General features: G+C 56.7%; 4 protein-coding genes across 10 annotated transcripts; 3 read left to right on the top strand and 1 right to left on the bottom strand.

Moving 5' to 3' along the window:
• Positions 1–1,500: 1,500 nt before the first annotated feature.
• PRR30 (proline rich 30) lies at positions 1,501–2,799 on the top strand (the record flags this gene model as incomplete). Its single annotated transcript, XM_084900154.1, has 1 exon — positions 1,501–2,799. One exon carries the CDS (start codon positions 1,501–1,503, stop codon positions 2,734–2,736), a length of 1,236 nt encoding a protein of 411 aa, XP_084756280.1. The 3' UTR covers positions 2,737–2,799.
• A 1,369-nt stretch (positions 2,800–4,168) lies between these two features.
• PREB (prolactin regulatory element binding) lies at positions 4,169–8,044 on the top strand. 3 transcript variants are annotated; one of them, XM_084900125.1, is made up of 9 exons: positions 4,187–4,562; positions 5,166–5,358; positions 5,547–5,767; positions 5,951–6,031; positions 6,128–6,252; positions 6,441–6,614; positions 6,755–6,827; positions 7,015–7,174; positions 7,355–8,044. In XM_084900125.1, exons 1-9 carry the CDS (start codon positions 4,428–4,430, stop codon positions 7,447–7,449), a joined length of 1,257 nt encoding a protein of 418 aa, XP_084756251.1. In that variant the 5' UTR covers positions 4,187–4,427; the 3' UTR covers positions 7,450–8,044. The 3 variants fall into 3 exon arrangements, with proteins under 3 accessions (XP_084756252.1, XP_084756251.1, XP_084756253.1); XM_084900126.1 differs by lacking the exon at positions 7,015–7,174 and having other exon boundaries at positions 4,169–4,562; XM_084900127.1 differs by lacking the exons at positions 6,755–6,827; positions 7,015–7,174 and having other exon boundaries at positions 6,128–6,342; positions 6,451–6,609; positions 7,350–8,044.
• Positions 8,001–13,845, bottom strand: ABHD1 (abhydrolase domain containing 1; the record flags this gene model as incomplete). Of its 3 annotated transcripts, none has more annotated exons than XM_084900128.1 (9): positions 13,291–13,845; positions 10,614–10,774; positions 9,647–9,829; positions 9,416–9,461; positions 9,163–9,275; positions 8,865–9,038; positions 8,643–8,691; positions 8,379–8,544; positions 8,001–8,273 (listed from the first exon to the last, which is right to left on the bottom strand). In XM_084900128.1, exons 1-9 carry the CDS (start codon positions 13,390–13,392, stop codon positions 8,062–8,064), a joined length of 1,206 nt encoding a protein of 401 aa, XP_084756254.1. In that variant the 5' UTR covers positions 13,393–13,845. The 3 variants fall into 3 exon arrangements, with proteins under 3 accessions (XP_084756254.1, XP_084756255.1, XP_084756256.1); XM_084900129.1 differs by having other exon boundaries at positions 8,062–8,273; positions 8,643–8,685; positions 13,291–13,521; XM_084900130.1 differs by lacking the exon at positions 8,865–9,038 and having other exon boundaries at positions 8,062–8,273; positions 13,291–13,537.
• A 2,500-nt stretch (positions 13,846–16,345) lies between these two features.
• CGREF1 (cell growth regulator with EF-hand domain 1) lies at positions 16,346–24,766 on the top strand. 3 transcript variants are annotated; one of them, XM_084900135.1, is made up of 6 exons: positions 16,346–16,618; positions 22,182–22,293; positions 23,447–23,512; positions 23,597–23,667; positions 23,802–23,926; positions 24,148–24,766. In XM_084900135.1, exons 2-6 carry the CDS (start codon positions 22,214–22,216, stop codon positions 24,571–24,573), a joined length of 768 nt encoding a protein of 255 aa, XP_084756261.1. In that variant the 5' UTR covers positions 16,346–16,618; positions 22,182–22,213; the 3' UTR covers positions 24,574–24,766. The 3 variants fall into 3 exon arrangements, with proteins under 3 accessions (XP_084756261.1, XP_084756262.1, XP_084756263.1); XM_084900136.1 differs by lacking the exon at positions 16,346–16,618 and adding an exon at positions 16,904–16,990; XM_084900137.1 differs by lacking the exon at positions 16,346–16,618 and adding an exon at positions 19,648–19,764.
• The last annotated feature ends 46 nt before the right edge of the window (positions 24,767–24,812 follow it).

The following is a 24,812-nucleotide window of genomic DNA, read 5'->3' on the forward strand; positions in this document are numbered from 1 at the left end:
AGCACTGCCACAGAGGCAGGAGAGGTTCCCGCCAAAGCCGCTGACCTTGCCAGCCATGAGCCCCGCTTCTGGCTGAGCGGCACTCTGACCACTAGGGGCAGCTTCTGCATTAAGCATCCGCTCCCTGCTGGTCAGTGTGCATCATAGCAACCAGTCGTTCTGCCATTCGGTCAATTTGCATATTAGCCTTTTATTATATAGGATTTCCCAAAGCGGGTGTGGAGCATCACCCCTGCTCAGAAAGCAAGGGAAAATAAGGAGTTGACAGGAGGACCCAGCCCAAACAGGCGGTGTGGCTTAGGAGAACCCTTGGTGGGGGAAGTGGTATATGGGCAGAGAGCAGAGGTAGTAACAGGGTCCTGAAAAGGAGATGAGTGCCCCAGAGAATTGTGCCGGCTTCACTTTTGTCAAAGGCCAGCCTGTGGATGGTCTCTGAGAGAAGGCCCCAGAGCCTAGAGGCAGAGAACCTATGATGTCATACCTGACCTTTGTGACACAGGCAGTAGATGTCACGGAGAACTGCTCCCAATGGGACTTCTAGCTCCCACGGGGGGTGGCAGTGCCACCCCTTAGGCAAAGTCCCCGTCTCTCAGAGGCTTTCACCAGCTAGCCCCATGCTCCGGCTGCTGCTGGGTGTGAGAAGCCATACCGACTAGGGCCAGGCTGAGCCAGAGGACAGCCGCATTAGGGGCAGCAAGGCGTCAGGAGAACCAGAGTGTCGGGAAACCAGGATGCTTGCAGAATCCCTGATTCAGGTCTAGAACAAAAGCCTGTAACAGAAGATCCCTCCTGCCTGAGGAGGACTAGACCAGGCTCAGACAGAAATCTGGGTCAGAGTGAGTTTAGGGGAAAGGACGCTGGGGGGGGGGAGGAGAGAGGGGATCCACCCTTTGGTGACTGTTGCTTTTCCTCCCAGGTCCCCTCATTTCTGAAGCACCTTGTAAAACAGCCCAGAGGAACCCTCATGGGTAAGAGCTTACACCACCAGATCACCCTCAGTTCCTAGCCGCATCTCAGCCCCAATACCCTCTTCTCCCACTCCACCCTACCCTCTCTCCCTCCCTCCCTATTTCTCTCCTCCATTTTGCCAGCTCTTCTGCCCCCAAAGGTGACACGTGTTTAGGGTCTTAGAGACCCAGCCTGGAACTGGCCCCTGAGACAGAGCCGGAAATGGACCGATTCTCTCAATATCGTGGGCTCTGTTTCTTTCTCTACAGGTCCTATGGGCTGTGCCTTCCTTCCTGGCCCATTCAGATAATTGCTACCAGCCCGAGGCTCCCCGGAGGCAGCTCGGATTCTCCATCCCTATACACCCCTCCTCAAATGGCCAACGGCAAAGAAGAGAGAAGCCAAGCTTAGATCCCAGCTCCTGCCTGAACACCCAGAGAGCCTGGTGCTACTGGCCGGGTGTCTCCTGCGCTGCAACCAGAGATACGGGTCCTGGCCACCAGGTCTCTAATCTCTGGTCTTGCCGCCTCAGTCCTTGCGGGTTTCAAGGCGATGTTGCCTCCAAACAAGGACCAAGGGCTGCTACAGAAAGCAGGGCCTCAGGGCCCCTCACAACTTGTGGACTCCTGTCCTCAGACCCTCCAGCCTTTGCCTCCCCAAAAACCGCTCCCTCCCTCACTTCCTCCTTGCTCCCCTCCTCCACAGCCCCAGTCTCCTAGCTCCCGTTCCTCCTCTTCTGACTCCAGCTCTGACTTAGTCCCACAGCCCTTCTCCTCCTCTCTCCCAAGTTCTCCCGCTTTCTTTCATCAGCATTACCCGTCTCTCTCCCTTCCGCCTTCCTCCTCTCCCTTCTACCATCTGTACTTCTCCTCTCCCCCTGCTCAGTCCTCCAGTCCCTCTCAGCCACAGAACTCCTCTCTCCCACCCTGCCAGTCCCCTCTCTACTCCGAAGACCTGCCTAGCCCCACGCTCACTTCCCAGAGCCCCAGCCTACCTTCTCCTAGGGTCCAGCCCAATAGTCAGGCATGGCACTGGCCTCAGTGCCAGGACCCCAGTCCCCCTGGGGCGACGGAGGGATGCGTGGCAAGCGAAAGGGACGCTGCAGAGTTCCGGAACCCCGAAGCCCTGGCCCAGGCCCTGGTGGCTCAGCTGGGGTACCGCCGCATTGCGCACGACCTCCGGCTACTCATTCTGCAGAGCCTGTGGCTCGGCAGAACCGACCAGCCTCCAGTGGTGGAGTACCCTATGTGCTTCGTGTGCCTCCGGCCCCGCAGCCCCTCCTGCCCCACCCCCAGGTACAGGACTGGGCCCCGGCTGCTTGCCTTCCCCCAGCTGCTGCCCTGTGGCCAAGACCAGGAGTTGAGACCACTGCGCATTGGCATCGGCTTTGCTCTCCGCCTGCCTCATCGCCAGGCCAGGGCTTTGCATCTGTTGCCAGAAAGAAGACCGGAGGAAGCAGGCCCTCGGGGCGAGGCCTCGCAGGCCCCTGGGTATCCAACCCACGCATTTCAGGCCCGGGCAGCTCCGGCCCCAGCAGCTCCGGCCTGGGCAGAGTCAGCCTCAGGCAAACCCTCCCAGACCGGGAGCCTCAGGTGTGCAGGCCCTCCTCAATCGCCAAATCCCACTCCGTGCTCAGGGCCTCCTCTGCTTCAGGCACTCAGACCGGCTGCCGCCTCCCCGAGGCCCAGGCTTTCCTCTGCTCCAAGGCCTGCCTCTCCAGAGCCTGCTCTCCGCAAGTCACCATCCTGTTTCCAGAGCCGCGGAGGCTCCCTGGGGCACCTACTCTAAACCCTGCCGTCCCCCCCAGGCCCCAGGTCTCGGGGAGCCGCCGGGACACCCTGAAGGGCTGGCTGGCTGGAGGTCAGGTGTGTGCTCCAGCCCTGAACCCTGGAAGTCCCTTGTGGAGCCTGATCTCTCCCGGCTGAAGAGGAACCAAGGGCCCCATTCAGCCTTCAGTGTATCCAGTAAAGCTTAACCCTGCGAATCTGGTGTGTGTGTCCTGCTGAGCAGACACGGTGGGTACCTATGCGGGCACAGGGGGGCTGGGCTGAACCCAACGCGGGGTGTGGGAGAGTCAAAGGGAACAGAGTGGCCAGGGAGAGTGGATGCCATGTACCTGAAAAGGGCAAGGGGCCCAAAAGGTTTGAACACCTGAGGTGGGTGGGGCTCCCGCTGGCCTTTCCCACATTAAATTTGGTGAAACAGATTAATGACACCCCCAAAGAGGAAGACACTGGGTCCCTTCCCCTGGGTGCACCTTAGCTCAAGGATGCATGCCGGTGGCCAGGGGAGCAACCGGAGGGGTCTCCTTGCAGGAAAGGGCACTCTTAGCATTCACTGGCAGAAAACCACCAGGATGCTCACATTGGAGATGAGAAACCCAAGCGCCCCCTCAGGATGGTGGAACTTAGATCTGCCCTGCTGGGGGTGGGGTTGCCAGCCTCTGTGATGTCAAAGGGGAGCAGCCCCCACCCACCAACCCTAGGGCACAGGTGCAGGGTGGGAGCCACGAGAATGGCCAGCTCCCACCGCTGCAACCATGGACAGGTGTTAAGGTGAATCGTTTCCTCCTGCTAGAAAGCGGTGGACTCGGGCTTTGAGGCCAGGTTTGTTTTCAGGTTCTCACTGCCTGCATTAAGAGGCAGGACAAGCCGAAACCGGTTTGGCTCAGTGGATAGAGCGTGGGCCTGCGGATTGAAAGGTTCCGGGTTCAATTCCGGTCAAAGGGCATGTATAATACCTTGGTTGCAGGCACATCCCCAGTAGGGGGTGTGCAAGAGGCAGCTGATCGATGATTCTCTCTCATCGATGTTTCTAACTATCCCTCTCTCTTCCTCTCTGTAAAAGACCAATATATTAAAAAAAAAAAAAAAAAAAAAAAAAAAAAAAAAAAAAGGCAGGACAAGCCGCATTTCCAGTGTATGCACTTGGGACAAACCACTTCCTCTCTGGGGTAACACGGAAAGGCTGCGCTTGTATGAGTCTGCGTGTCGGTCTGGAAGGCAGACAGCCCTAATCCTAGGATTTCTTTATTAATTGGTTCACGAACCTCCCTTCACCTTTATTATTAGCTCCGCTCCACGCAGGACATTCCCGCGGGGCCCGCGCGCCGCTCCCGCCCCGCACAAAGATGGCGGGCGTGGCGTCACAGAGGGGCGGAGGCCGCCGCCCCTCCCCCCGCGGCAGGCTATTGCTGACGCGGATCCGCGGCTCTGCGCCTGCGCGAGGGGCGCGGGCTGGGCGCGCGTGCGCACTGCGCGTCAGCGGGGCCGGGGTAGGTGGCCGGGAGCGCAGACGCCGGCTGCTGTGTGTGTGGACAGCGTCTGGGCATCCCCGCGGGGAGAGAGGGGCCGGGAGTCCTCCCGGCGACGGCGATCGAGTCAAGTTCAGCAGCGGCGCGGGGAGAGTGGAAGGCCGGGCGCGGCATGTCGCGGAGGCCGCGGTGCGGACGGTGAAGCGAGCGGCGAGCGGCGAGCGGGATGGGTCGGCGCCGGGCGCCCGAGCTCTACCGGGCCCCGTTCCCGCTGTACGCGCTGCAGGTGGACCCCAGCACCGGGCTGCTCATCGCCGCGGGCGGAGGCGGCGCCGCCAAGACGGGCATAAAGAATGGAGTGGTGAGAGCGCAGGCCACTTGGGCCGGGGCCCCGTGGGCGGAGGGCGACTCCGGGAGGGTCTCGGGGGGCCGGCGGGTCGCACCTCAGCTTCGGACCCTGCCCCCGCCCAGCGGAAATCCCCGGCAAGCCGGGCATCCGACCCGAATTTCAGCCGAGAACTTAAGCCCAGGGTCTATCGAGAGACTCTAAGGTAAAGTCGCGCTTCCGCTGTACCCCCAGGAGCAGCTCCGGGGGGTCCTGTCCTGGCTGGCCCGGGAGCCCCGAGACTACCTGCCTGTGCTCCGCCGCGGCGACAGTGCTGCGGTTGGCCCTTAGGCTAGGTTTCCTTTCCTCTTCTAGGCGTCTCCCTATCGCTCTGTAAACTGAACTGGAGGTCATGATCCCAGCCCTACCTGCTGTACAGATTTGTGAGGTCCAGAAAAAAAACAAAACAAAACAAAAAAACACACACGCACAAAAACAACGGGCTGGGGTTGGAGAAAGCCTTGTGAACTAGGAAGTGCGGTCAGCAAAGGGTCAGGGTCTCAGACCCCAGGAGGCAAAGTTTGCCCTTGAGTAAACCGCACCCCTGAACCTCCCCCATGCCGGTTCCCTCTCCCACAGCATTTTCTGCAGCTCGAGCAGATTAACGGGCGCCTGAGCGCCTCCTTGCTGCACTCCCATGACACGGAGACGCGGGCTACGATGAACTTGGCGCTGGCTGGCAACATCCTAGCTGCGGGGCAGGATGCCCACTGCCAGCTCCTGCGCTTCCAGACCCACCAGCAGAAGGGCAAAAGCAAACCCGAGAAGGCAGGTGAGGAGCAGGCTCTAGCTTTTGGGAAAAGGGTGACATGAGCCGAAGCGCTCTCATCTTGGTCTCTGGAGGAGAGGGGCTGGAAGGGGAGGGGGCGGTTACGGTGGCAGGCAGGGAGCTGGGTGGAGATGGGGCTGGTATGGCTTACTCACTGAAGCCTGGACTCGGGGGGGCTCTTTGTCTGGCAGGCACCAAGGAGCAGGGGCCTCGGCAGAGGAAGGGGGCGGCCCCACCAGAGAAGAAATCTGGAACTGAAACCCACCAGGAGGGGGTAGAACTGAGAGTAGAGAATCTGCAGGCGGTGCAGACAGACTTCAGCGCCGACCCGCTGCAGAAAGTTGTGTGCTACAACCACGACAGCACCCTGCTGGCCACCGGAGGCACCGACGGCTACGTTCGCGTCTGGAAGGTGCGGTTCGGGGGGCTGGGGAGGATGTGTGTGCCCAGCAGCGAGGCCGGAATTGTGAGAACGCGAACACGGGTTCTGGGGAGTGGTGAGCGGGGTCTGCGTCTTTAGAGGAGAAGCGGGTGGGGATCGCCTGTCTCCCGGGGGTACCCGGGCGTTATATCCCTGGTGGTGGTTTGGCCGCAGGTACCCAGCCTGGAGAAAGTGCTGGAGTTCAAAGCCCACGAAGGGGAGATTGAGGACCTGGCTTTGGGGCCTGACGGCAAGGTGAGGTGGCGAGAGGGTGGACAAAGGTGGCTGTGCTGCTTGTTCCGTCAGTGGGTCTCCTAACTGTCCCTCCTTCAACTCTTGATTCCTGACCAGTTGGTGACTGTGGGCTGGGACCTTAAGGCCTTCGTGTGGCAGAAGGATCAGCTGGTGACACAGCTGCACTGGCAGGAGAACGGACCCACTTTTTCTAGCACGCCTTACCGCTACCAGGCCTGCAGGTGTGAAGATCCGGAGGGGGGCTGGAAGGCTCGGCCTGGGTGTGGCAGGGGAGCGGGAAGAGATTTGGGGGAAGCTGGCGGCCTTGGCGAGTATCCCCTCGGGCCTCAGCAGGGCGCAGGAGGGTACGAAACTCTCGAGGAGGGCTGGGCAGGCCCCAGGAGCTGAACAGCTTCTCACCGGCCACCAGGTTTGGGCAGGTTCCAGACCAGCCTAAGGGGCGACGACTCTTCACAGTGCAGATCCCCCACAAGCGGCTGCGCCAGCCCCCACCCTGCTACCTCACAGCCTGGGATGGCTCTACCTTCTTGCCTCTTCGGACCAGACCCTGTGGCCATGAAGTCGTTTCCTGCCTTACTGTGAGGTCTGAGCGCTGGCGCGGCTGGCTGTGCGGGTGGCTGGGAGCTCCACCAGAGCCCGCTCGAGCCCCTGAGGACGGCTGTGAGTGCCGGAGGGGCGCTGCGCACGCCTCCGGGACAATGACTGTTCTGTCGTTTGTTGCAGTGACTCGGGCACCTTCCTAGGCCTGGGCACAGTCACCGGATCTGTTGCCATCTACATCGCTTTCTCTCTCCAGGTAATGGGCAGAGGTGGGCCCAGTCCTGAGGGCTCTTCGGGGTGGGGACTGTAGGCCTGCTTTTCCCGTGAGTGCAGGGAGGAGTCTGGCCCAGCCTACAGAGGGAACGCCTCCTGGGGGCAGGGGACATGCTTCCAGGAGGAGTCCTTCCTACTGAGCCTTCCTTCCCTTGTTCTCCTGTCCCCAGCGCCTGTACTATGTGAGGGAGGCCCATGGCATTGTAGTGACGGATGTGGCCTTTCTACCCGAGAAGGGCCGTGGTCCAGAGCTCCTTGGGTCCCACGAAACTGCCCTGTTCTCTGTGGCTGTGGATAGTCGTTGCCAGATGCACCTGCTGCCCTCACGGCGTGAGTCATTGGGGTGGGCAGGTTCCGCCCAGCCTCTCGCGGTGGCAAAAAGTAGCCTCGTGGAGAATGGGCTGCTCGTTGAGAGCCATCTGTCCCCTCCTGTATGGAGTCGATGAGGGTTCTTTTTTGGCATGTGAGGCCCCTCTGCCCACTGACTTCTTCTCGTATCCTCCCCTGCAGGGAGTGTTCCTGTGTGGCTCCTGCTGCTGGTCTGTGTTGGGCTTATTGTCATGACCATCCTGCTGCTCCAGAGTGCCTTCCCAGGTTTTCTTTAGTCTCCTGCTCCCAGGGAATCATGGGTCTGGGACTCCGCCACCTTCGGGACCAGAGTGGAGGCCCCGATACCACTGTTCTCCACCGCTACCTGGGTCCACAGCAGAGGTGGCCTCTGAGGAGACTTGACAGGACCTGCCTGCCCTTCCCAGTTAAAGCTTGACTGTGACCCTGTGTGACTGAGTTCTGGGAACCCTGAATTCACCTTTTGGATCCACTCAGGACAGAGTGGAGCCAGGGGCTCCAGAGTTGAGCTTATCCTTTCTCCAGAAATATGTGAAGGTGCCCCGGAATTTGGAGTCGCTGCTGTCCTTTCTGAGGAAACAGTCCGTTTCTCCTCCCTCACAACCTGTGGCCCGTTGCTCTTCACAGGAGCCCCTCGTGTTTGCTGGGGCGAGCACCTGCCTGGGAAGGACGGAGCGAAAGGAAGACCCCGGCAGTCATCTGTGGGGTCAGCTGGGTGGCTCTTAAGCCGGCCAGGCTAAATATGCAATAAGTTCCTAGATGGTCTACCCTAGCTTTGAGAAAAGGGAAAATGAGCCTCAGCCCGTTCGACAGGAAACGTTGATATTTAATAAACGGAAGACTGAACTGAGACCCCTCTGGCCCTGTGGTCAGCTCTTGCCTTCCGCAGAAGGTGCCAGCGCCCCGCGGCCCGGCAGCTCTGCGGCGTGCCGGAAGACGGCTTTGGCGTACTGATGGAAGAGGCGGCTCATGTAGCAGTGCTGCCAGGGGAGCAAGCCTTCCAGGAAGCCGATGTGGCCGCCCTGGGCCGTGACGAGCAGCGCGACGTGGGGAGATTGCTGGGCAGCTTGTAGCGGAAAGGCTGGAGGAGGGGTTGGAGCGGAGGACTGAGAACCCAGGCTCTCTCCACTTACACCACATGGCCCATCGTCCTTGGGGCCAAAGCATCACGATTCGGGGTGCTCACCACAGGCTGGGGAGAAGGGGTCATCCGCTGCATTGAGGCAGAGCACAGGTGTCTGGATGGCATCCACTTTGGTTCTTGGGCTTGCTGCCTGGTAGTAGGTGGTACAGTCTTTATAGCCAAAGGCCACGGCCGTGTAGCGCTCATCAAATTGGCGGATTGTGCGGGCCTGTGGGTGGTGGAGGTGGGGTGGGCTAGGTTAAGGATAAGGAATAGGAAGCTAATGCAGGAGTAGTTGGGAGAGGGGAGGTGGTTGGAAGACCATACCTGTGTCACAAAGTCTACATTGACCTCCTTTTCCATCACCTTCCTGTTTCTGCAAAAGAGCACAGGTTTGGCTCTCCCCCTGGACCTGACCCAGAGCCCCCAGCCTCTTTGATTTCACGAGTGAGAAAGCCCAGATACAGAACTGACCCAAGCACTGGGAGGACCTGGCATGCCTGCCATCCTACCCTGTTGGCTGCCCCCTCCCACTAGCCAAGACCCTACCGGTTCACAACTTGGCAGAGCTCAGCAGTGAGGCGCTGGTTAAAGAGCAGTGAGTTGAGCGGGGTCTCCAGGGAGCTGGTGGTCTCAAAGGAATCCCAGCATGCAGATAGCGTCAGCGCTGCCACCAGCCCTGCAGCCTGCCCCATTCGCGCCAGGTGGTTCAGCACTAATATCCTGCAGGACGGACCGGTGGCCAAGAAAGAAGGGTTTGCATTAGTGAGTTGGGACAGAGAAGACATAGAGGAGGAGAGAAACATGGGGAGACTGGCCGTTTGGGTTAAGTCCAGGCGGCCTTTACCCTCCAAGAGAGATGCCCACGGCCAGCAGTGGAGCTTGGGAGTAGCGGTGCTTTATGTGGTTCACGACTGTCTCCAGGTCTTCGGTATTGCTGGCACAGAAGGTCCTGTGGGTCTGAGGCAAACCAGGTCATTGGGTAAGAAGGGAAGCCCTGGCCAGAGGCAGAGAGATGGGAGGGAGAGGGGAGGATAGGTAAGTAGAGGCCCAGGGCCAAGGATCTTCCTCAGAGCTGTTCTGAGGAACAGGGTACTCACCAGCAGTTGTTCCCCATGGCAGCCCCGGTTATTGAGCACAACAGCCCTGTGGCACACAGGGACATCTTAGCCAGGCTGTCCTTGAGAGCCCCTCCCCTTTGCCAGCCTTCAGAAAGAGCCCAGCCCACAGGTGCCTTCCACACAGCACCCCCTCCCCACAGCTCTGAACTGACCTCCCCATCACCAGTTCTCAGATGCCACCCTGCTCCTCTGGGTTGGGCCCATCCTTACCTATAACCATCCCTCAAAGCTTGGTCAACTAGGTGCAAGATGTATGTCTCCTGGCTGTTGCCTGTAATACCAGGAAGCAGCAGCACAATGGGCCGAGTGGCAGGGTCAGGGTATTGACTGCTGTCCTGCTGGTCAGCCCAGTCCAGCATGAGCTGTCCTCCATCTGGAGTGTGGAGGACTTCACTGTGGTTTTGGAGAAAAGGACACACAAAGATACCATTAGGAACTCTAGCTACTTCAAGAGGTTTACCCCTGCCCTGCCAAAACACCTCCACAATTTGCCATCATTTGAGGGCATACGTTATGCAAAACAAAGACGATAAGGTGTAATAGGGACATAAAAGTTTCGATATTACCTCATGGTTGTGCAATAAAATAGCCTTTATATATATACACACACACACACACACATCCCGTATTTTCCGGTGTATAAGACGACCCCCTAATTTTACTGTTAAAACAGAGGTTTAGGCCTATATTCACTGTATAAGACTACCCCCCACTTCAAAGAAAAGACTTACTTTGCAGGTAATTTTTGTGCAATTTTGGTCTTTTGCTCCCGATTTTCGGTTGACTTTTTTTCGTTTCAGAAGTCGTCTTATACGCCGGAAAATAAGGTGTGTGTGTGTGTGTGTGTGTGTGTGTGTGTGTATAAAATTGATTTTTTACAGAGAGGAAGGGAGAGAGATAGCTAGAAACGTCGATGAGAGAGAAACATCAACCAGCTGCCTCTTGCACACCCCCTCTACCGGGGATGTGCCCGCAACCAACGTACATGCCCCTGACTGGAATCGAACCTGGGACCTTTCAGTCCGCAGACCGTCGCTCTACCACTGAGCCAAACCGGTTTCGGCAATAGCCTTCGTTTTTACCCTCAACACACTGAGGAGGATGGCAAAGACTGCATTTTAAAAGAGATGGCCTTATACTTGCAACACGGTGTTCACCCCCTTCTGTCCCTTCTTACCTCCGGTAAGAGACTGGACACCGAGGATGCAGTAAGGCTCGGAAGATGGTTTGGAGCCGCCCCTCCAAACACCATGGCGTAGGATAGAAAGTTTCCACAGTGATTGGACAGTGTTGCTCCAGGAAGGCCAGAAACCGGGACCCAGCCACCAGTTGAGGCCTCTGTAATCACAATTCAATCTGCCTCACTCCCCTGGTTTTTGTGCCAAGCCAGAGGGCATTGCTTCGGCTGGAAATGAGTCCAGCATACCCTAGTCTGGAGTAGCCAAGTCACCTGTGTTAATCTACTCCAGCTAGAGGCCCGGAGGACTGCCGTCCTGGAGTGTCACCTCTCCAGAACTGACATTACAGGCTCAACCAGGCCAGGAGCTGCTGCAGCTGACTGGGTGCTGACTTCTCCATTTAGCCTGTCCATGCCCCTTCCCCACTTAGGAGAGAGCAGTAATATAGATAAATTGCCCAGCCAATCCCCTGCAGGAAGGATTGGGACCCCAGACAGAGACTGAAGAAACGTAGCACCATTCAACCTGTGACCTTTGTCTTGCAGGTGTATTTTCCTCACTGCCATCTTTCTAAAACTAGCGCTAGCCACGCTGGCTCCCTGATTTGAGCAGCCCATTGCTACATATTCCTATTCCCTACTGTGTGCTCACTGCTGATGGGCTGCTTCCTGCCACAGCACCTCATTTTCTCACTCCTGGGCCCCTGCTGTTAGGTCATACCCCAAAGGAAGAATAGTTCCCATGTGACTAGATGTTTCTCTTCCTTCATGCCAGCCAGGGAGAAGGCAACAGGGATGGAACAGAGACAAGTGAGGTGAGTGAGCACCCCACCCTGACTTACAACTCCTCTGCTTGGTCCTTCTGGGTAGACCAAGTGAATGAGAAGGACTAGCCACATAGGAGGCGTATGAAGGAGGATTATGCTGTTCAGACTAAATAGAAGTGGCATTTCTGTCCCAGGCCTTAAGGAACCTGAAGACCAGATTCCTATCTCCTCTGCAGTCTTGGTTCTCAAAGGCGGCTAGGTAAATGATGATCCGGTGAGGCCAGGCTGGTAGTGTGTTGGTGATGTGACTCACACCCTGGTCCTTAAGCCCTGGAATAATGCCTATGACTCATTGTGTGCTACATTCAGGCACTAGTGACTAGGCTAAGCCCACCCTTATGAGGTAGGGCATGTTATAAGTAAAGAAACTATCACTCACAGAGATTAAGTTGTTTCCCAAAGTTACACAACAAACGAGGCAAAGCAGGATATTATATTACCACTAATACCAGGAGGGAAGATTTATTGAGTGCTCATTATGTTCCAAGCATTGTGCTAAGTATTTTACACGATTATATCCTGGGATTTTCACAACAGCTCTTTAAGTAATGGGATCCCTCTGTGGATACAGACTTGAATGTCCAGTAAGTTGTCAAAGGTCGTGAAGCTTGCTAAATCTAGTTAGTGGGGGAGCTGTGATTCAAACCCAGGTCTGTTCGACTCTAGAGCTTGTGCTCTTAGTAACTATACTATATATTGCCTCCTAATCGCCAAGGTAATAAATTGAGTTATCAATTTATTAAATCCTTGGTCAGCAGCTCAGTGGTATAGAAAAAGGTCCTAATAAATTAGGTCCCAGGTGCGATTTATGTGGGTTTCATTTTAACCATAGTGAAGTACTTCTTGCCTCGTTCCTGAGCATTGCATAGTCACAGGGTTTGCAGAATGAAGTGCCAGAGGTCTCTGACTTCTGTGTGGCTTGTCGCAAGCAAAGGAAAATGTTTCATTAAGGTCTGAAATAAGTGACTTTCCCAATCAGGCATATAGGGTATTGTGAGGTTTGGACTTTTTAAATTGTTTTATTAAGGCAGACTTCTTGTATAAAAAATACATGTGAATATTGAAAGCTCTGGAAATACAGAAACGTCTAGGTAACATTAAGATTCCTTATTCATAAAGGGCTTGAATCAGTAAGTTTCTTGTTACACCCAGCTACTTAGGACAGAGTTCAATGAAGGTGAACTCTTTAGGTTTATCTGAATATGTAAATTATGTTTTTACCTAAATTTCAGTGAGTTTATAAACTCCAAGTTCATCAAAATCAGCCTCCTCATACTTTCTCACTTCATTAGACATGGGTAGCCCAGGACAAGGCTGAATGAGCAAGGGCAGTTAGGGTTATCCATTAATCCTGAGCCGGGAGAGGCAAGGCCTACTATCGGATGGGTGGTGTCGGGAGTGAGCCACAATCCCCCGGCTCAGGTTCCTTCATTCAGCGCAGCTAATGAGGAAGTGGGCTAGGCTACTAGAAAAGGCAAGGAAACATCGCGTGGTGTTTTCCTGACACTCAGGGTGCCTTCCATCCGCCTCCCCAAATGCCTCCCCACATCATAGAGAGCAGAACCCCTCGATGCCTGAACGGCCCATCTGGCAAGCGGGGCAGGAGATAAGGCAGAGACTCCAGGCAGGCAAAGGAACGACTCTCCATAGGGCAGCGATAGCCAAGGGAGCCTGGCAGGAGCGCGGGGCCGGCCGGGCGGGGCGGTGGTGGGGTTGGGGCGTCAGATTTCACCTGGGAAGCGAGGCCCACCATGCCAGCTCCCACCAAGAGCTTGAGCTCCCTGCTTGAAGCTGCCCCCTAGACCCGAGCACCCCCAACTCCCCGGCCAGAGCGCTGGACCCGCACCCACCTGGGGCACACATGTCCAGTAGTAGCCCAAGTAGAGGGCAACGCCAAGACTCAGAAGCAGAAAGAACAGATCTGTCCAGAGCCACGGGGAGAGACTGGTCATCGCGCGGCGGGGTTTCTGCTCCCGAGGTCCAGACCGCTCCGGGGCCTTGGCTTTGACAAGTGGGTCCGCAGGTGCGCGCCGGCCTCGCCGCCACCCCCGATTGGACGCCGCGCCGGGCGGGCCCGCCTCCACGGCCCGCCCCCCGGCGCCCGGGCGCGGGCAACGGGGTGCTGGGTGCTGGGTGCGGGGCTGCGGCCGCCCGCCGAGCTGGACCGAGCGGCCTGCAGATGTCTTCCCCGCCGCCGCCTGCTTTCGCCGGGTCACACGCGGGGCAGCCCCTGGGCGGGACGGGCGGCCTGGCCCGCAGCCGCCATCTCCCGGAGGGGCACCGGCGCCCCTTCCTCTAGCCTCCGGGCGAGGTGAGTCCCCGCCTCGGCCCTCACACAGGGGACTCCGCCACCCCGGGGTGACGTCCTGCCCTGTCACACAGAACAGCCACTCACAGTGACCTTGACACTCAGGGAGTGGTCAGCCCGCCTGGCGGCTGGCCCTGCGGTGTCACAGTGCAGCCGTGCAGCCTGGTCCTCGCCCCGCGGGGCTCCACAGCCACGGCGTGGGGGCTCACACAGTCACACACACACACAGTTCAAGTCGCCCAGACGGTGCCACTCGCTGTGCGATGGAATCCCTGCCAAGTAAGTGCAGCCGGCAGCCACTCCTCACCCACTTGGCCCTGGGATCCCAGGCTGCTGTCCCCGTCTTCCCTGGCTGCAGAAACAAGCCAGCTGCCAGGGCAGCCGCTCGCAGCCTTGGCTGAAGGTCAGAATCCTCTGGGGCTTTTAAAACCCACCAGTGCCCGGCCACACCTCCCTCTACATACATATAATGTGTACACACTTGAAAGGCCAATGACTCAATGTTTACCCCTTTTCAGGTTTAACTGATTTGAAATAATGGATGAAGCCAGGCTAAACTTCGAACAACGAGTATTTGTCCTCAAGTGCCACTAGACTTTTTTTTTTTTTTTTTTCCATGGGGCTACATAAAAGATAACGTTTACAGACAAAACGGGCAACAGTGGACAAGCGGAGGGCGCACAAATACCACACAAAATGATTCTCGATGTTTGTGATTCCATTGCTTTGAGTTATCAGCAGTGGCTGGGCCAGAATGGTCATCAGTTTGAAAATAGGCATTGATTTAAAAGAAATCACTCACCTCTGTAGATTCTTTAAAATTTGAAAATGAACTGTGTGTTAATAAACACTGGTTTTGTAATCATTCAAAGTTCGTATACATTTGGGGGGTGAGGGGGGCACCCTATAGTTGGTCTGAGGCAGAGCTTAAATATCAATATAACTTAAAAGCTCTCAGGAAGCTTCATGTATGTAGTCAGGGCGGAAACCCTGCAATAGAGCATGGTGCTAACACCATGGGATCAGAGGAAGAATGCCCAAATGTTAAATGGCAATACACTTAAGGCAAAACCAAGAGGCGAGCAGGAGATTTCCAGGCAGGCAAGGGGGAGGCCAGCAGAGAACAGTTGTTCCAGAAGAGGGAGCAGCCGGAGCAGAGCCTGGATGTGAGAGGCTTCTTAGGAACAAAATGAATGTGGTGTGGCTGGAGCCCATGAGATGGTCCAGAACCAGGCTGTGCGCCGCTATATGAAGGATGTGCGAGTTTATCCTAAGGGTGGGGCGAAGCCATCAGAGAGTTTGATGAAGATGTGGGCACATATTCAGATTTGTTTTTTAGAAGAATCACAGTTCTGGAGACTAGAATCTCACAATTCTGGAGACTAGAAGCCCAAGATCAAGGTGTTAGCAGGATTGATTTCTTCTGGAAGAGTCTGTCCCAGGCCTCTCGTCTAGGTTCTGATGTTTTGCTCACAATGTTTGGCTTTCACTGTCATATCCAAGCTCCACCCGACCTCTGCCTGCATCGATACATGCTCTTCTCCATGTGTGTCCCCACAGCTATATGGATGCCAGTCACATGAGGTTAGGAACCCACCCTACCCCGGTATGAAGTCATCCTCACGAACTATATCTGCAGGGACTCTACTTGCGAAGGTTACATTCTGAGGAATCCAGGCTTAGGACCTCAACGTATAAACTTTGAGGGATGCAATTCAACCTACAACACAGAGTGATGGAAGCTACAGCAGCAGATGAGCACATGAACAGATGGGGAGTGGGGAAAGAGCCCAGAGGAATTCTGAAGCATGAAGAAAACGAAGAAATGACTACAGAGAGAGAAACGGTGCTGCTGAAACCAACAGTGACCGTGATCCAAGGCGGCAGAGTCCAGTCCACCAGGACAGAGGGCGGGAGCCTGATGAGAGCGGGTGTGTTGTGGTGGGAGCTGGTGGGAAGCAGCTGACGGAGAAGGAGAAGATGAAGACTGCAGCGAGGTAAGAAGTCATTTATTCAAAGAACTAAGTCCTGGGGCTGGTGGATGGAGGTGCAGTCTGAAGCCCCGGTGGAGGACTGACCACTGTGACTAACATTGATGACACTCCATTTTGACCACAAAGCTGCAGCCACACTCTGCACGGGCTAACAACTGCCACCACCACACCCCCCTCCAGGTCTCACACGGAGCCACTTCTCCGTGAGGTGCAGTCACAGTCACAGCCACACCAAGATAGGACAGGTACCGGCACTGGAAACCAGCAGCCACAGCTGTCACTGCGGATCTCAAACAACTCAGGCAGAGTTCACCCAGATACCCTACCACCCGGACCGTCCTCATTCTCCTGCACCATCACACACCGGACCGTCACACACCAGACCATCACCGTCACACACCAGACCGTCACACACCAGACCGTCACACACCAGACCGTCAGTCCCACATTGGCCACACTCCCTCTGGCCCACAGTCACCCGGACACACAGCCACACAAACACCCCTGCTGAGCCACAGGCTCCTGCCACGCACAGCCATGCGCTCCAACCTCTCTCTCTCTCACCCCTCCCTCTCTCCCTCCCAGCGGGAGCTGGTAGGGAGACTGGTGGAGCTGCAGGCGGGGAGACTGGAGACTGGAGGAGCTGCAGGCGGGGAGACTGGAGGAGCTGCGAGGGCCGCGGGCGGGGCGGATCGGGCGGCGCGGTGCCCTGCCCTCCCTCGGGCTGGCGACCAGGACTGTGCCCCGGCCAGGGCGCGGCTGGGCCCGAGGGCGACGTGGAGCGGCCACGTGGAGCTGCCAGGGAGGCGGCGAGGAGCTGGCGCGCAGCCCCGGCCACGCCGCAGCCGCCCCCGCCGGAGCCGCGCGCTGCCGCAGGTGGGTCGGAGACCCGGCCGGGCCAGCGGGCTGGAGAGGGGTGGGGGGAGGCGGGGACCCTCGCCCCAGCCTCCGGGGCGTGGGGTGCGGGCGCGGGGCCCTGCGGCCTCCTGGCTCTGAGCGATGCTGAAGGCGCAGTCCCTCCGCATCCCCTGCAGCTGGAGGCGCGGCGCAGCGGGCCTTCGGGGAGGGTGACCCTGAGAGCGGGCGGAGGAGGGGGAAGCCCGGCTCCCCGCCCTCCGCGGGGCTGGAGGATTCAGTCACCCAAGCGCCTCTCCCTCCTGACAGCCTGGGAGGGGGCTGCAGGAGCCCATCCTCCTTAGACAGCCAGCCGAAGAGGCACCGGGAGGACCGGCTGGAGCCCGCTCCCAGGTGGGGGCCCTGTGGCCGTCAGCCAGGCTCTTCTCTCGGGCAGGGGGAGGGGGCGGTGTGGGCTGTGGGGTGGGGGTGGAGGTATGGGAGTGGGGGTGATGCTGGGCGGCACCAGAGGTAAGTTAGGGGAGAGGATTCCGTCCCAAATAACTTCCTGACAGAATGAGCAAGAAATGCATGGATGCGCTGTGGGCGCCGGGCTCCCTCCTCCAGGGAGTGGAGGTGGCATGGCCGTGGCAGGGGCGCTGGGGGAGACCAAAGGCCCTGCCACGTCCTGGAGACTCTGAACTCCCCAGGAAGCATCTGCTCGCTGCCGGCCTCTTAGCTGGCCTACATCACCGAGTGGCACCCTCCCATCCCCCACGGGAGCTGCTACCCTGGGTTGTTAAAACGAAGGTCCCAGGGCCAGAGACCCCTGCCCAGACCACCCGTCAGCCTGTGAGAGGCAGATTTTCTGACCCCAAGGCCGCTCGCCTCTCATGCACAGGCGCAAAGGCTTGAAGAAACGAGGCCGGAGGGTATTGGGAATGTGCGTGTGTGTGTGTGTGTGTGTGTGTGTGTAGGAAGGATGTGAATAAGTTTACTGAATTACATCACAACGGTTAACTGGCAGTTGTGGTGGCTTTCATGTGGCCATTAGGGTGAATTATGCTCGCACCTATGGTTATAGAAAATGATTAGAATGTTTTTATTTGACAGGCAGTGGTTCAATAATGGCTTTATTTCTGTTGCTTACAAATGCTTTGTAAATACTTAGAAATGTGTGTGAATGGATCACATTATGCCCACCTCATTACTATTACTAGAAATGCCTTAGGCTGACTTCCTTCCTTTATCTATTTATTTAATCTTCACCTGAGGAAGACATGTTTAGAGAGAAAAAAGGAGTGAGAGAGAGAGAAACTTTGACTGGTTGTCTTCAGTACACTCCCTGACTGGGGGGTCAAACCCACAACCCAAGCATGTGCCCTACCTGGGAATTGAACTGGCAACCTTTCAGTGCATGGTCAGTGCTCAACCGACGGAGCCACTCGGACCAGGCTGAGCCTGACTTCCTTTAAATAATGGAGAGGGGGGTTACCTGTCCCAAAAATGTCACCGGTGGAAGCATTACTTGAGAGAATATTACTTAGATGACACAAATGGTCCACAGGCACTGGATTAAGTTTGTGAGGTGCAGCACGACCAGGATGGGATATTCCAGGGAGGGGGTGGAACAGCTCGGCCCAAAACACTGGAAAGTGCAAGTGAAAAGCCCTGGCTGGTTTGGCTCAGTGGATAGAGTGTCGGCCTGTGGACCAAAGAGTACCGGATTCAATTCTGGTTAAGGGCACATACCTTGGTTGCAGGGTCCTCCCCGGCCTGGGCCCTCATCAGGGTGCATGCAGGAGGCAACCAGTCCATGTGTTTCTCTCTGTCTTTCCCTCTCTCTTCCATTCTCTCTAAAAATCAAGGGGGGAAAATATCCTCAGGTGAAGATTAACAAAATAATAATAATAATAATAATAATAATAATAATAATAAAAAATAAAAAAATAGAGAAAGTGAAAAGTATGTCAGGAGACTCCACTAACCCCTCTGTGGAAGCAGAGTGTTAGTGTGAGAGAGCGCTGGAAGGTGAGTCTAACGTGATAACTTGATATTTGATTGTAGAAGGTCTTGAATGCCCAGGAGAGGACTCAGGATTGTAATAGAAATAGGGAGCCACTGAAGGTTTCGGAGCAGTGGAGTTCCAGCAAAGGAAGAAAAGAATAAAAGAATAAAAACAAAAGATGTTTTTATTGATTTCAGAGAGAAAGGGAGGGAGAATCAGATTACCTCAAGCCTTAGTGGCTGAGCACAAGAGCATTTGCAGTCTGGGCAGGGCATAGACACAAGTACTTTTTTGCTCCATCTTGTGTTGGCTGAGGCAGCTTGAAGGCCGGGGATTGGAATCACCTGTGTGGTCCCGGGCTGGGAAGGTGTGAGCAGCTGGAGGCGAATGGCTGGGGCTCCTCAGGCATCTCTATGCCTCCTCCTCTTGGCCTTTTCAGCATGGTGGCTTCAGGGCCGCCAGACCTCTGCCTTGGTGGCTGAGGGCTCCCAGGTGCATATCTGCATGTCATTAATTCTCACATCACCTGTGTCCAATCCGTGTAACTCACTCATTGTATTTTTTTTCATCCTTTGTTTTTAAATATATTTTATTGATTTTTTACAGAGAGGGAGAGGGATAGAGAGTTAGAAACATCAATGAGAGAGAAACATCGATCAGCTGCCTCCTGCACACTCCCTACTGGGTATATGCCCGCAACCAAGGTACATGCCCTTGACTGGAATCGAACCTGGGACCCTTCAGTCTGCGGGCCAATGCTCTATCCACTGAGCCAAACCGGTCAGAGCTCCTTGTATTTTTTTTTTTTAATCAATCTTTTCTTTATATTTGCATATATTATATTGGGTTCATCTTCACATCTACTTGGTCATTTTTTATATTCTTATTCCTTCCTCATAGTTGAAAGCTTCTCTTTAATTTCTTAAAATGTATTAAATATTATATGTGTGTGAGAATTGTAATATCTTTAGTTTTCACAGCTCGGGGTTTGCCTGCCATTGTTTACCTGGCTCTTATTCACAGGGTCTTATTTCCTTGTCTGTTTATGACTTTGGCCTGTGAGTTCACGCTCCCGGAACCTTTAGCTATGGAGCTTCCCTGAGCCCTGGGTTGGAGTTGTGTTCCTTCAGACAAGGTGGACATTTTCTTCTGTCAGTCAGCTGGGCGCACTATCAACCAGGTACCACTTCACACTAAACGACCTTCTTCGGTTTTTGAGCCACAGAGGCCGCATTGATTGGCCTCGAACCCGCCTTGGAGCAGGCTTATTGCACATTCTCAGGAGGACATTTTCCTCCTTCCTTCTCAGCACCAAGGTCAACATCAGCCTGACTCTGTGCTGCCCTTCTGACTTGTCGCTCCTCCTCGGATTGAGAGTGGAGCTGTTTGAACCTCCCATTAGTCTCCCCCCATTGCATGGCCCAGGCTATCTCTCTGGTCTCTGTGGCACAAAGCACTCAACTGATATCTCTGGTTCCCCGGGGTTGGGTTTGGCCAACGGTCTTAAGGCAAAGGCTGACTAGGAGCTGACTTTTCCTCGAGATTACCGGCTTTACTGCTTCTGTACTGAGAAGTTCTTACTTTCTTGCCAACTCATGACATTGGAAAAGATACTTTCTATTTTTATCCAGCTCTGGAGTTACTTTCCCTGGGACGTTTACCAGCAGACTCCCGGACATGAGGCCCGGAGAGTTCTCTAGTCCACTCTTCTGCCGGGGGGGGGGGGGGGGGGGGGGTGTCCACTGTGGTGGGACCTCTGAGGGTCCCCAGTTACTCCGGGATCTCGGCTCCAGCTGCCTCCCTTGCATGGGCCCAAGACCTTAGGTTCTCTCCCGGGTCCAGCAACTAAAGCACAAGGACCATGTTGCCAGCCAACGTGTGCCAACACCTTTGGGCAGCTGCGGCTTCAGAACCCATTGGGCCACTGGCGACTGTGGACCAACTGTGCAGACTCACTATATCCTTTGGGGTCAGCGGGTGCACAGAACACCGAGAACAGTTTCCAGGACTCTCGGCAGCTGCGTCTCCGTGTGGACTTCCACGTTCAGCTGTGCTTCCCCGGGCAGCTCAGCTGGTGCAGCTGGGCCAGGCTCCCACCTGTATTACCAGGTGCTCGCCTGCTCCTCCGCACCCCTTAGGACAGCGGTCGGCAAACTCATTAGTCAACAGAGCCAAATACCAACAGGACAACAATTGAAATTTCTTTGGAGAGCCCAATATTTATTTATTTATTTGTTTGTTTGTTTATTTATTTATTTATAAATATATTTTATTGATTTTTTACAGAGAGGAAGGGGAGAGATAGAGAGCTAGAAATGTCAATGAGAGAGAAACATCAACCAGCTCCTCCTGCACACCCCCCACCGGGATGTGCCCGCAACCAATGTACATGCCCTTGACCGGAATCAACCCGGGACCTTCCAGTCCGCAGGCCGATGCTCTACCGCTGAGCCAAACAGGCTTTGGCTGGAGAGCCCAATTTTTTAAACTTAAACTTCTTCTAACGCCACTTCTTCAAAATAGCCTCGTCCAGGCCATGGTATTTTGTGGAAGAGCCACACTCCAGGGGCCAAAGAGCCGCATGTGGCTCGAGAGCCGCAATTTGCTGACCACTGCCTTAGAAAGCTATGCCGCCCCTTGCCGTGGTTCTGAGCTTTGTCGGGGCCATGGTTGCTCTTGGAGAATGCGCTGAACGCTATGAACCTTTCTCCAGAAACGTTCAGGGCAGCCAGTGTGCAAGGCACCGCTTCAGAGGGTCCCTCAGCCCCTGCCCGGACCGGCGGTTCCTCCACCTGGAGGCGAGCACCGGGTCTCGGGTCTCGGCCGCGTGTGCGTCCGCCTCCTCGGGAGCGTGCAGCTGCGGGCCCGCACCCGGGGCTCGTCAGGAAGCTTCACGCTCCCCTCTCTCTGACGGTTGTTATGTAATCACGTGGCTTTGTGGCCAGTGGGCCTGCACAATGCAGGTCTGAGGGGGAAGCTTTTGTTTTTTCCTTCATCTTGGGATCTGATTTCCCACTGGCCCTTCGTCAGCACCAGTTCCTGGGGCCCCTGTTGGTTTGACTCTGGTTTGTTGTTTTCAGTCCCTCCCTGAGTTTAGACCTGTTTCATGGAGTCTGCGCCTCTTTTGACTTGTTCTTCGGTGAGGTTCTAATCCATACAGTCTAACGGCCCGCCTCTCTAAGTGCGCGTCTTCTTGCGACTCTCTGTTTCCAATGTGCCCTTTTCTTAACCTCTCTGAGCTGGTTCCATCTGTAAAGCCAGCGAAACTAACGAGAGGTGCTGGAACTGCCTCCTCCCAGCCCCTCTCACACCGAGGGGCAAGAGGACTGGGTGTGGGAGGGTCGGATCTTTGTGCACCTTACACCTGGATCTGGAGTCAGATTTACTTTGAGCAAAGTTCTGGGGTGGGGGGTGGGGGGGTCGTGGTGGTGTCACAGATGTCCCTGTGTCCTGTCACCTGGGCTGCAGGGAGAGGTGGAGGCAGGGAGAGGTGGAGGCAGGGAGAGATGGAGGCAGGGAGAGGGAGCTGTTCCCCACCGATCCGATCCCCTCTCTGTGCAGACACCCCTCCCCCTGACTCCCTAACTCTGCTCCTAGGGCCGGTGTTACCTGTTCCAGCTCCAGGAGAGATGTCTCCTTTGACGATGAGGATGTTAGTGCTGCTGCTGCTGCCCCTGAGCCAGGCTGCCCCCAAGGATGGACCCACCAGGTAATGGGACGTGCGCTGCCTAACCTCTGTATCCCTGCCACCCACTCAGCCTCTGCCTGGAGCCCGTTAGAGTGCCCCGCACAGTGGGCACGTGATCCGTGTCTGCTGGACTCACTGGAGCCAGGAGCTCAGTCCCAATGAGGCGTGAACTCACGGAGGAAGCTGAGGGCCAGGGAAGGGGCTGCAGTCCTCTCCAGACAGGGAGGGAACGCAGAGACTTAGAGGATCACCTCTCTGCACACCTTTCTTTCTTTTTTTATTTTATACTTTATTGATTTTTTGCAGAGAGGAAGGGAGAGAGATAGAGAGCTAGAAACGTCGATGAGAGAGAAACATCGACCAGCTGCCTCTTGCACACCCCCCACCAGGGATGTGCCTGCAACCAATGTACATGCCCTTGACCAGAATCAAACCTGGGACCTTTCAGTCTGCAGACCAACGCTCTGCCGCTGAGCCAAACCGGTTTCGGCGTCTGCGCACCTTTCTCGTACCTGTGCAGAGGGGGAGCTGGCCGGGGCGGGGGACAGACAGGAGCGGCAGGGCCAGCAGCCGTGACCAGAGGTGCTGCCGCAGCTTCTGCCAGCTCCCTGGGTCACAGCCCTGGATCGGCGCGGGCAGCCAGAGAGCCTCGTCCAAAACTGAAAGCAAATCTTGAGCTTTAAAGATGGACCCAAACAAACAAACAAACAAGACTGGCAGAGACCCCATCAACTTTAAACTCCTCCACCAGCTTTAAACTCCTCCATCAGCTTTAAACCCCTCCACCAGCTTTAAACCCCTACACCAGCATACGTGGCCTCAGCTGGGGGAAATAAAGAGGCCGGTGTGCGTCCTGGGGTAAACGGGCCTGTATCAGGGTGGGCAGGCCTCTGAGCTCAGCCAGACACTGCCCGCTGGCCCATTCCCCAACCTACACTGTCCTACCCCGAATGCGCTGTTTGCCTGGGTCTCCACCTTGTCTGGATGAGCTGTGGCCTCGCCTGGCCTCCACCTGACCAGAGGTTTTAAGGGTTTTCACTGACCATCCGAGGTAGGAATCTCCCCCCACAAGGTTTTGGGGAATTGGTGAGAACTCTGCTTGGGGGTGGGAGGCTGGGAGGCTGGGCCATCAGGGAGGCTCTTTGCAAGGCTGGTCCTCCCCTCCCTCCTCCAGGCTGGTCCCTGAAGTGCAGCAGCAGCCCCTCCCCAACCCCTTCCAGCCAGGCCAGGAGCAGCTGCGGTGAGTCGCTGGGCTGGGGGCCTGACCGTGAGGCGTGGGGTGCAGGCTGGCCTCTCAGGGGCTGACTGTCCGCTCTCCTGGCAGACTTCTGCAGAGCTACCTAAAGGGACTAGAGAGGATGGAAGAGGAGCCGGAGCACATGAGCCGGGAGCAGGGTGAGGGGCCGGGTTTGGGGGGGACCGTGGACGGAGGCTCAGGGCAGCCAGAGCGGGACTGACCTCGGCCGCCCCGTTGCCTCCTGCCTCCTCCTGTCCTCTGACGGGCCTCTGATCCAGCCTCTCCCCCCCAGTCCTGCTCTACCTCTTTGCCCTCCACGACTATGACCAGAGTGGACAGCTGGACGGCCTGGAGCTGATGTCCATGTTGACAGCAGCTCTGGCCCCCGGAGCCGCTGACTCTCCCACCACCAACCCAGTAAGCCCTGCTGGGAGGTGGGGGGGGACCTTGTCCTGCAAAGGAGACCCAGCTCCTTGGGGCTCTGGTCTTTTTCATTTTGGCTTTTTTGGTGAATCTCCAGGAATGCTCAGAGCCTGCATGACAGGGATGGGAGAGGGGCGGTGGGGGGGACGGGAGTTAGGGGTCCGGGAGACATGTCAGGTCCCTGTAGACCCCACGGCAGCTGTGTGGGCCCACAGGTGGTCCTGCTGGTGGACGAGGTGCTGGAGACCCAGGACCTGAACGGGGACGGGCTCATGACCCCGGCAGAGCTCATCAACTTCCCCGGAGAGGCCCCCAGGCACCCTGAGAGCCACGGGCCCCCGGAGCCACAGGACCCGGGGAGGCAGCCCCCGCTGGCAAAGAGCCCGTCACGACCAGAGGCACGGGAAGCCGTGGGGCCCGGGGAGGAGGAGGGGCAGGTGGAGGCCGGGAAGGGGTCCTTGGAGACTGGACAGGAGGCCGGAGGAGAGGCCCCCGGCCCCGGAGGGGAGGCTGGGGCCCCGGCCGAGGCCAGGGACGCTGGGAGGAAAGCGGAGGAGCTCCCAGGGGAGACGCTGGAGTATAAGGCCCCGGCGAGTGAGTCTGAGGTCCACGCTATTCAGCTGGAGAACAGCGAGATGTAAACCTCGAGGGTGCAGGGGCGCGCCCCGGACGTCTCAGAGCCGGAACGTGAGCTCGGAAGGGTAGGACGAGGACCCCCTCTGGCCCCTTCCCGGTCCCAGGAGGTGCAGCCCTTTCTGGGTGGCTCAGGGAGACCCTGTGTCGAGGGGCAGCTTTAGGGCCCGGATCATCAATAAAGAACTGACCAAACTCGTCCCCCTGGGCCATCTGTCCTCTGGCCCAGCCGGGCCAGGCCTCAGTG

Source organism: Pipistrellus hanaki (genome assembly GCF_964339955.1).
Source record: "Pipistrellus hanaki genome assembly, chromosome: 12".
In the NCBI taxonomy this organism is placed as follows: domain Eukaryota; kingdom Metazoa; phylum Chordata; class Mammalia; order Chiroptera; family Vespertilionidae; genus Pipistrellus; species Pipistrellus hanaki.

Excerpts from the sequence above, each read along its gene's own strand:
- PREB (XM_084900125.1), top strand. The coding sequence starts at position 4,428 with ATGGGTCGGCGCCGGGCGCCCGAGCTCTACCGGGCCCCGTTCCCGCTG. Across the intron at positions 4,563-5,165 it reads CGGGCATAAAGAATGGAGTG|CATTTTCTGCAGCTCGAGCA; the intron begins GTGAGAGCGCAG and ends CCTCTCCCACAG. Across the intron at positions 6,253-6,440 it reads TACCGCTACCAGGCCTGCAG|GTTTGGGCAGGTTCCAGACC; the intron begins GTGTGAAGATCC and ends ACCGGCCACCAG.
- CGREF1 (XM_084900135.1), top strand. The coding sequence starts at position 22,214 with ATGTCTCCTTTGACGATGAGGATGTTAGTGCTGCTGCTGCTGCCCCTG. Across the intron at positions 23,668-23,801 it reads GCACATGAGCCGGGAGCAGG|TCCTGCTCTACCTCTTTGCC; the intron begins GTGAGGGGCCGG and ends TCTCCCCCCCAG. Across the intron at positions 23,927-24,147 it reads ACTCTCCCACCACCAACCCA|GTGGTCCTGCTGGTGGACGA; the intron begins GTAAGCCCTGCT and ends GTGGGCCCACAG.